Below are 11059 nucleotides of genomic sequence, written 5' to 3'. Positions count from 1 at the left end.
TGTTGGTTCTTTGCTTTAAGCAAATGCGCCCAATACAGTGACCCCCACTCTGTCACATATATATTCAGCCACGATAATGCATTGTATTCACAACCATGCACTGTGTCACTATAATGTGGTGTTTGCAGTGTTCATAATCACACTATATATACACGTGTGTACTTATAGAGTTAACCTTCATTATTTGTCTGTGTGTGTCGTGATTTTTAGTCACCCAAAGCCAAACAAGTTTCATCTGTTTTCTTTATCTGAAAACTGTTTATATCTCTACTGATTTCACTCTTTGAAAATTGGGAATTCCCCAATTCAATTCGGATAAAAAAAATAGCATGGACTTGCAGATAACACAACATAACCAGAAATAAAAAACTGACCACTAAAGCATGGACTTACAGAATTATTCAAGCTAAGACCGTGTAGGGTTCTAATTCAACAGTTCGTGCAATGCTAACTGATATTCAATTACCAAAATTATACCACCTTTTCCATAAATAATACATTCCTTATGTGTAATTCCCATAAAACAAAATTTTCATGATACACCCATATTGTGTTATGTTATTAGGGCTTAAATGGAATAAAAATTTTGTGTACCCAATTTTGAAGGCTACTTTTTTTATAAAATTTTGCTTAAATGGATAGAAATTTTAAGTATTTGCTTTATATAATCTTAAACTCAATAATAGATAAATAGTAACAAAACTTTAAAAATATGAGTGATCATTTACTTTTAATGTTACATTTCCAACCCTTTATTCGTCTTCTCTAACCCCACCCTCAAAAATATCAAAAACCCAACCCTCAAAAATATCAAAACCTTCAAAAGTCATAATATTAATTTATTTTGTTCTTTATGATACTATTTAGTCAAAAATTTAAAAAATTACTATCAAAATTCACCTATTTATAATATATATTTCATTTTTATTCCATTTACTTTAACATCTTTTTTTTTTTTTTTTCATTCATTTATGTAAGAAGTTAAAAATTTTAAATGAGTATATAAAATTAAGTTACTTTGCTCACCATCACAACAAAATATAACCAAGGACTCTTGTAGCCTAATGATATTTTTTACCTTCCAAAGTGAGGTAAAAGTTCAACTTCTCAAAAAAAAAAATGAATGTATAAGTTTTTCGTCAAGAAAAATGTAAAAAATAAAAATAGAATCAAATTCTGATTCTGTAATAAGTTGATAATTATTAATAGGGAAAAAATCACATAACCCTCTTCTACTATTATTTTAGTTCAAAAAACACCCACTAAAATTTAAAACCCCACTCAACTAAAGAAATGCTATCAATTTATCATATACACGTGGCTAACCCGTTTATTAAGTTATGAAATGACAAAATTAACCTTATGATTTAATATTAAATTAAAAACTAATATTTATTATTATGAAATTATGAAAATACCTATATTCTTCTTTCTCTTCACTCTTTCTCTAGAACAGCTAAGTCTTTCTCACCCATCTGCACAGAAAAATGTAGTTGCTATTTGAATTAGCAAATCATATGCAAATTCCCTCTCATGGCGAAGGAGCTTTCTTGAGAACATTGCCCCATAAAATATATCTTGTCTTTCATTTTTAAGATGCATCACAAATAAACAACTCCTTTTAAATATTATCCTTAATGACTTGTAGAAGTGGCTGTAATTGTTAATTTGTTAGAGTTGAATAGAATGATTTAAAATTTGAATTGTAAGTAGTTAAGTACTGAATTTAAAGAATCAAATATAACGGATATCACCCTAATTTCAAATTTAAGTGATAAGCTCCATCCCAAATATTTTCCAGTACTTAAATTATATTTTTGAACAAATATATTTAGTTAGAGTAGCTCAAATTCAAATACACAATTCTAAATCCATAAGTTAATACGTTATAATTTCAAACAGGACACAGTTCAAGACCAGTGGGGGTGCCCCCATTGAATTTTTTCTAATATACATTATTACCTATAATTTTAATTAAATTTTTAAAAATGCCCCCACTCAATTTTTTCTAATATACATTACTACCCTTTTTTTTTCTTTTTTCTTTTTTTTTTTTTAACAGTTCGTCATTATTATCATCACTCTTACTTTTATTTGGTGTAAATAAGATCGGTCACATAAATTATCTTTTATATCATAAATCCTAATTTTCTTATAATTCAAACTAGTAATAAGAAAATGTTTTTAAAAGAATGTCATTTCTCTAATGACTTGTAGAAGTGGCTCTAATTGTTAATTTGTTAGAGTTGAATAGAATGATTTAAAATCTAAATTATAAGTACTTAAGTATTGAATTTAAAGAATCAATATAACGGTTATCACCCTTATTTCAAATATATTTAATTATAGAAGCTAAAATTCACAATTCTAAATCCATAACTTAATAAAGTATAATTTCAAGTAAATGCACTTTCATCACTCTTCAACTACATGGATCACACACATTATTTTTCACAAAGAAAATCTCATTTTTATGGTAAAGGGTGGGTTCTTGATTCTCTCTCCTGGCAGCCAGTCTGCCCACTGTCAGTGCCAACTCAGGGTTTGATACAGCAATTTGTCAACTTCCAAAAACGTCACCGTTCTTTTTATATAAAACAAATAAAGAATCTTCATTATTACCATTTTTTTTTTTTTTTTTTTTTTAAATTTATCATACTGTATTGTTTTTGTCTAAATTTCTTTTCTTTTATGAAATTATGGATAGCCAATACTACGTATATAAGAAGCCGTTTCAAAAAGAAAGTCTTCTCTTTGTTCATTTCTTCCCTCATTTTCACTGCAATTGACATTGCAGACACCAATTTCGTCCCAATACCTCCTGGTATCTCCTTAAACTATCCGCCTCTCTATTTTTTTTTTTTTTTTTGCATATATATATGCAAATGTATGTTATGGGTTTGTTTGGAATGTGATTAAATCCATGTGGGTATTGAATGGTTTTTAGATGTGGGTTTTGTTTGTGTTGAATTTGTAGGTGAGGCAGTGGAGAGAAGAAGAAGTTAAACAATGGCGAATAGGGTTGATCACGAGTACGACTATCTATTCAAGATTGTGTTGATTGGGGACTCTGGGGTTGGGAAATCCAACATTCTCTCCAGGTTTACCAGAAATGAGTTCTCCATGGAGTCCAAATCCAACATCGGTGTTGAGTTCGCTACCAGAACTCTCCAGGTGAATTGCCATTGATTTTCTTCCATTTTGTTTAATTTCAGTGTTAATTAAGGAGTTGGATAAAATTGTGGATGCTTTTGGTAGCTTAATTGTTTAACGATTAAATAATTTCTATTACTCCTTGCCTTTGTCAATCTATCATCCGTGATAAGTATGTAGTGTGTATATATATGTATGTTTGATGCCAATATGAAACTAAATCCTTTTAACGGTTTCATTTTTATTTCTGTAATTTGCATTGGATACTTCAAAGTATAGAATTTTGATGCTAAAGCCAAATATGATCAAACTTTTTGCCAACCATATAAAATAGTTGAAGTTTTGATGCTGAATGTCTAGAAGAAAATCTATTTCATGGCAGGTTGAGCCATGTAGGCGCCACAAGCGCTGATGAGTACTAAATGGGGTCTGCATGATATATGTGAATAATTGGGCCCTAGAGTCTACCACATTTGTGTTGAGAATATGGAGTAATGGAGGATTCTAAAACATTGGAGAGGTAGAAGTTGTAGATTGAAGAAGATTATAAAGATTAGAGAGTTTTGTAGATATACGTATGTGTAGAGATATTTAAGGGTAAAGGTTAGCCGTCCATCAGTGTGTAGGATGCCAATATATAGGTAGGAGGAGCTTATGGGTAAGAAGTTACGAGTGAATGAAAAGTCACTGAGATAGAAATTTTCAATTTGGATGAATATTCGTTGGGTTGTGGCATATTGATTGAATTCATTTATGTTTGGGTATTATGTTTGGATAAAAGGTGGATGACTAATTTATATAGAAGAGTTGTAATTGAGTTGAGAAATAGGGTTGAAGTACTCTGACTTGCTAGTACGTTTTACCTAAACCTTTGGCATGACACGTGTATAACCATACTTATTTTTGTTTCAACTTATATATATATATATATATATATATATATAGTTTTCTGATCAATTCATTATAGAATTAGCAATAACTCAATATTTATTTGTAATTTTTTTCATGTTTTTTACTTAATCTTTCAATTTGTTTCAATTCAACAACAAAAAATTAAATATTTTCTAATCAATTCAATTATAGAATTAACTACAACTCAGTTTTTAATTTTGCATCAGTACCTACAAAATTACATGTTTGTTAAACATGTCAATTATTGTAAAAAAAAAAAAAATGGATGAAATATTACTCACCCGATAATATTGAATTTTTTTCTCCATCGCTTCTAGTTCTCCTGCTCAAAGATTTGGAAGCTATTGGTATATTGCCTAAGGGTTATAAAATTGGTATAAGGTTATAAAAAAAATAAAAATAAAAAGGTCATGTTGAGTGGTCAAACGCTAGTACAAATTTCAACTACTAGTCAAAATGGAAGATTATGAAGTTCACGCCTTGCATGGTTTTGCTAATTTTGAAGTTTTTTTTTTTTCCCTGAATAATTTTGAGGTTTCATTTTCTTTGTGACATTCTAAGGTTTAAACTCTAAACTAGGAGAATCCGAATTTTTTTGTGTTTCATGTTTTATTCGTCATAAATTACTAGAGGTAAAGATCAATTTGGATGAATATTCGTTGGATTGTGGCATGTTGATTAGATATTACCATGTTTGGGTAAATGATGTTGGTTGTATTATGCGAAATAGTGAAGTTTTGGATACGATGACTCGTTATATGGGAGAGTTGGAATTAAGTTAATGTCACTTCAAAATGTTGATTGAGAATATCAACAGGTAATATTGTGGGGATGTTTCACTATATATATGCAACAATATATTTTAAAAAATAATAATAATAAAAAAAATTGTGTCATAACTAACAATGAACCATATTAACTTGGTGTTTGTAGCCAATAAATTAATACTGCCTCCACTTACGTACCCTTTGGGTAGACCAAGTTTGTACCAGCTAGGCTATTGCCCATTTGGTAATAATAATTTAGACTTCCACTCTACTTCTTTACGCATTTTGGAAAGATTTTATGTTAATTGAATAGGCCATAAGATTTTTGGCAACCTGCACATTTCATAATTGGAACAAACTGATTTACTAAAAAAAAAAAAAAAAAAAATCCAGTAATCTTACAAAATCCTCTGATGCAGGTAGATGGAAAAACAGTGAAGGCACAGATTTGGGATACTAGTGCTTACTATAGGGGAGCTGTTGGTGCACTCCTTGTCTATGACATAACAAAGGGACAAACCTTTGACAATGTCCAGAGGTGGCTCCGAGAATTGAGGGACCATGCGGACTCTAACATTGTCATCATGATGGCTGGAAACAAGTCTGATCTAAACCATCTCAGAGCCGTCCCAGATCAGGATGGTCTGGCCTTGGCTGAGAAGGAAGGGCTTTCATTTCTTGAGACATCAGCATTGGAAGCTTTCAACATTGACAAGGCATTCCAAACCATTTTGACACAGATATACCATATCATGAGCAAGAAAGCATTGGCAGCCCAGGAAGCTGCCACCACCACTGTACTTCCTGGTCAAGGGACGACTATCAATGTTGGTGATGCATCAGGCAATACAAAGAAAACAGGCTGCTGTTCAACTTAAGTTGACATCGGCAGAGGAAATATGATTTGGTAGCAGACATGTAGACTTGTAGAATATTTTCCTCTTCGAGTTGTTATGTGAAGCAAGCTAGTGAAAATTAAAACAAGAGTATGGTTATCGGCTAGCCGGATCTGCACCCTTTGTATGGTACATTTTTAGTTGTGACCGTAGTGGAAATGACTGATACTGTGTGATTTTATGAAACATTGTAACTTGTGTGGTGCTTTATAATTGTGTCATCGGATTACTCCCCAATTAGTAATAAAAACTCAATTATCCATTTGACACTACTAATCCTGAATTTATCTGCCATATGCCCCCACATTCCTTGAAATGTTTGCTTTGAGATTATTGAATCATAGGGTTTGCCAAGATAGTTTTTCTCTCAAGTAGAGATCATTCATCCCATAGTTGCAAGCCAAAGAAGGCAGAAAAGAAAAGTCTGGTTTGCCAATATAGGCTGAAATCACCCGCGAACCTGACCAGAAAAGAACTGGCCTTCGGAAAAATACATCACAAGTTCGACATTTTGCACTACTAACTTCTCAGAGCTGAATAGATGATAGGAGTAAACGCATTCATCAACTTAGAAGTACCAAAAGATTCTATAATCGCGAATGGCCTTACATGAAAGCCAACAGAGTGGCTGACAAGGAGTTTAAAGAGTAGAGCGGTTCAATCTTCCTAATATTAACACGTAGGGCATACATACAGAGAATTCAACAGGAATGCCGGATAAACTAGGCAGGTTAAACGAAAACAAATCGAACTACATGCACCATTATATCACACTAAATGAAGAGGATGTGAGAGGCTCTGCATTCTGATATTTCCTCTTTAGTTCACTTGGTTCATACCCAAAAAGAAAAAAAAATTATAGAGATGAAAGACAACAAAATGAACTACACTATCTGCAACAGAAGGGGGGAAAACTACTACAATTTATACATTTATCCTTGTTCAATCTGTACAGTTACATGATGAATTTTGTGATTTTTTTCGCAGTAATTCCTGATATTGTGGAGAATTTCGTTTGAATTGACTTCAGGTTTGGCCATTATATGGCAAACCAGTACAATTTTCCCGACCGTTATCGCCCAAACATGCAAGTCCTGAACATCATGAACTCCATCAATACATTTCAGACCATTTTCAAGACTAGCAATATCAATGTCATTTGGTGTCCTCTCCATCAATATAGAATATATATTTTTAAGCATGGGTAGAGTAGTACTTAGAGAAAAAACAGAGAAGATGAAAGTGCAGACCAGATCTACCACCAACCAATCTGGTCTTGCCCATATGATGGTTCCAGCAATCATCACCCCTACAGATTGAATAAGATCAGCTATAACATGCAGGTAAGCCCCTTGGAGATTTATGTTTAATGATTTGCTCATCTTTGGGGAGCCTGACAACAGATTATCACCTTCTTCGATCGTAGCACACAATTCCTCCCTTTCATGATCATGATCATGATCATGATCTTTCTCCATACGGGCGTGACCAGAATGGTCATGACCAAGCCAGAAAACCATGACAAGATTAATCACGAAACCAAATACAGCAATTGCAAACATGAGCCCCCCATTCACTTTCGCATTTTTGTTAAAAATTCTGTCAACTGCTTCATAAATTAAGATCCCAGAAGTGAGCCAAATTAGCTGCACAGATACAAGGGCCCCCAAAACTTCAAGACGGTTGAATCCAAAAGACTCGCGTGATGTTGCCTCCCAACTGGAAGCCCATATGGCAAAAAGCGAAATGGAAAATCCGGCAATGTCAGAGAACAAGTGGGCTGCATCTGTAAGAACTGCAAGGCTGTTGGCTTTCACACCACCACCAATCTCTACAGCCATGAATATTACATAACAAGTTATAAGCCCACATAGTTTTGCTGCCGACTTTGATCGTTGTTCTGAATCTGATACATCAGATTCTTTCTTAGAGAATACACAAACAGTATTGCAAGACAATTGCAGTGGCACAGGAACACCATTAATTACTCCAGAGGCCTTTGGCATCTCAACTTCTAGCCTATCCTCTGTTCTCAAAATGGAGAACTCTTGATGTTCCATCTGTTTAGATTAATTAGTTGCTCCAAGTCAAATTTGACAAAGAAATTAAGTAAAACTATAAAAGGAGATTAAAACTAATTATGATTGTGTGATTGGCTTTCAATACTAGCATTCACCAAACCGAATTCATTAAAATGAACTATAAACAATTGTGCATGTAGATTACCAAAGAAAAATATGCATTTTTTTTTTCATTAAGAGAAATATCTCACACTCACATGATCATAAATAGGATAAGAAGATAAATGTCTTTCTATGAAGAACTTAAAAATTGGTGCCCTCAGCTCATGCTTAAAAGATCCAACTTGTTTGCTTAGATCAACTTAAACACAAAAATGAAACAAAAATTCAGCAGGTCAGAGTTAATGACCGATACGGCTCTCCAGATACAGCAACTTCAGGGCGACGGCTCATCAAACCGGTAGACGAACAACAGTTTGAGAATATAGAAGTTTTGACATAAGGGGAAAATTAAATGATGACGAGATGTAAGGAGAACAAAATGAATTATATCTCATCGAGCAGTCATGTTTTTCACTAGAAAACAGCCAAAGCTGTGATATTAGAAATATTGAATAAAGAAGCGGTTGCTGCAGTATGAGGGGGGTGATAGGAAAACCATAATAAGAATTGGAATTCAACTTTGTGAGATTGTGTAGGCAAAGATTCCAAATTTTACCTTTTCTCTCCTTTGTTTATATTTTTTCATCTTCTTTATGTGTGTAGATAGAAATTTATTTCTCCTTTCCAGTAAAATCTAGTCCAACCTTTGAAGGGTTCAAGAACAAGTGGATTTCTTTTACTGATTAGAGAACAATAAAGTTTTTACCATAGATCCAAGACCATTTCTTATATCATCTCCAAGATAAAGGGAACTAACTCAATTCAACACAACAAAGCCTTATGTTCAACAATGAGGTTGGCTGTATAGAAGTTGCTTCATTATTCAGCTATACCAAGGACCATCTACGCTACCAATTCACCAAAGTCTTTTCTCACATCATCAGCATTCCATTTGACCTTCCTATTTTCCTTGTAGTGCCTCCAACTTGAATCAATCACTGCAATACTGCCATGATAAATTGGTCTTTGTTGATTATGATCAAACCACTTTACACATTAAATTGGCCCTGATAGCTTCACCTCTAGCTTCTCACAAACATAATCCTTCTTATTCTATCTTTTCTTCTATTAGCATAGAAAAAAATAAATAGCCATCCTATTTTGTACCATAGAGTACGGCTGGCCTAGTAGCCATCCTAAAACTGTTCCTTTAATTACATAGGTTACGTATGTATAAGGTAGTCACACAACAATCCAAACGATTCTTGGATTCACGTCTGTAAAGAGTAAAACTAAAGGTTGTGCTCCAGCTGCTACCTACCCAAGTTTAATGTAATAGATCTTTTCGATTAACAAAGTTCTTTAGACAAGGGCTGTGTTGAATTGAGTTAATTATAAGACCCTAAAAGCATTTCCATCTATTCCAATTCCATGAGCAAAGCGTTTTTCAAACCACCTTCCCTTAACCCAAGAATCCTACAATCAAGCACAATCATTTTAATTTTTACTTTACAAAATCATGACAACCGAACATTAAGACGGATGGGTGGAGTGAATAGAAGAGATTGGGTCACTAAGGAAAGTGTGGGAGAAAAACTAGGTGCAGCACCCAATGGTAAGGAAATTCCAGAGAGTAGACTTACATGTTTTGGAAATATATATCCGAGACCTAACGACGCACGGTCAAAAATAACATTCATGTGTGATTAAGGCAAGAATGATGACGATAATGAAAATCACGACAACCATATATTAATTTATTTTCCTACATATTTGAAAGCTCCTCAGTAGCTTAAAAAACTAGGAGTCAGAGAACTCAAATACCAGTTCAACCCACCTGGTCTACCCAGACTTGGAGTAACTGGGGAGGTCCTAACTGGGTACCTAGAAGCATAAATTCATGATGAAGATCTTATAAAAATTTGGATTTTGGATTAATTTCAAGAACTACGCATACAAATTCGAAAAGCTTAAACGAAAATGTACATAAAAAACAATAAACAAGAATAACAATCGTCATCAAACTATGGGAATATAGCATTAACATAAACATTTCATTTATAATCTTCAAACATAAATCAAAGAAAAAAAAAAAAAAAACACGATTACCCAGGTCTTCAATATAACAATGGAATTGGTGGGTTTATTCATTACCTGAATATCAGATGAAACAGAGAAGTTGAAATGGTGCCCTAGCTTTCTGCAGAGAGAGAATTTGTGGGGTTTTTGATTCGGTGACAGATCAAATCAAGAGTGATTGTCTCCATATAGTCTCTATCCATGGTAATCACAGTTTTCATAAAACCATTTTTTTATTATTTTGGGAAAGTTTTTTCATAAAGCCGACATAAATGTCAACTCTCTATTTTTAATTCTTATTCTTATTTCAATTCCAATTCCTATTTTTATTTTGTTCAGAAGGAAAGAATCCAAAAAGGCAAGGAAGTAAATTAAAGCCGAGCACTAGCTTTGTAGTTTCCGAATATTATTAAGTTTTCAATCTCCTTTTCCTACGAGCAAACAAATGAATAATTCCACAATTGGGAATCAGAACGTTGGGCCCCCAATTCGGTATTTGGCTGTATTTTAGAAAGAAAATAAAAAATGTTGATTTTGTATTAAGTAAAACAATTGTGTATGTAGAAAGAAAAATATATATATATTGATTTGCTACCTAGCCTATTGGTTAAAAGAATGGTTCATTTCGTATTTTTTACTCCGTATTAATTTGGTGAGAAAATTCAGACAATTATTTGAATGAAAAAAACATTTTAAATTTATTTAAATAATTAGAATAGAGTTCAAATTTTTAAATATAAGAACAAGAAAAAATAAATAAATAGGAATCTGAAACCCTATTTCATTTAAGATTTTATCGTATTAATAGGTAATTAGATTTAAAGTAAATGACATCGATGCTTAATTTTGTATGAGTTCTACCTCTTAACTAGGAGGTGGTAAATTATTTAATAATTAAAGTGATTTTTTTTTTCTTTTAATGGCATGTAACTCATGTTCAGATTTGAAAAACTTTTAAAAACTTCTTTATTGCATAAGTTTTTTAGTGGGCCTATTTAATTTTATTTTAATTGCCTATTTATTTTTATTGGACCTGTTTTTGCTGGCCTATTAATTCTATTTAATTTGCCCATCACAAGTCCTTGGTTTGTGCCCATATATATATATATATATATATATATATAGATAT

General features: G+C 32.7%; 2 protein-coding genes across 2 annotated transcripts; one reads left to right on the top strand and one right to left on the bottom strand.

Moving 5' to 3' along the window:
• Positions 1 to 2493: 2493 nt before the first annotated feature.
• Positions 2494 to 5960, top strand: LOC132307147 (ras-related protein Rab11C-like). The gene is made up of 2 exons (XM_059804826.1): positions 2494 to 3174; positions 5252 to 5960. Exons 1-2 carry the CDS (start codon positions 3010 to 3012, stop codon positions 5708 to 5710), a joined length of 624 nt encoding a protein of 207 aa, XP_059660809.1. The 5' UTR covers positions 2494 to 3009; the 3' UTR covers positions 5711 to 5960.
• Positions 5961 to 6560: 600 nt separating this feature from the next.
• On the bottom strand, positions 6561 to 10239 carry LOC132307146 (metal tolerance protein B). Its single transcript, XM_059804825.1, has 2 exons — positions 10006 to 10239; positions 6561 to 7788 (listed from the first exon to the last, which is right to left on the bottom strand). Exon 2 carries the CDS (start codon positions 7786 to 7788, stop codon positions 6661 to 6663), a length of 1128 nt encoding a protein of 375 aa, XP_059660808.1. The 5' UTR covers positions 10006 to 10239; the 3' UTR covers positions 6561 to 6660.
• Between the last annotated feature and the right edge of the window lie 820 nt (positions 10240 to 11059).

This window comes from Cornus florida, unplaced genomic scaffold (genome assembly GCF_030987335.1).
Source record: "Cornus florida cultivar Cherokee Brave unplaced genomic scaffold, ASM3098733v1 CherokeeBrave_3.0.0_Hap2_Chr05, whole genome shotgun sequence".
Classification (NCBI taxonomy): domain Eukaryota; kingdom Viridiplantae; phylum Streptophyta; class Magnoliopsida; order Cornales; family Cornaceae; genus Cornus; species Cornus florida.
Note: the sequence above shows the minus strand (reverse complement) of the source record. Positions and strands in the feature narration are given on the sequence as shown.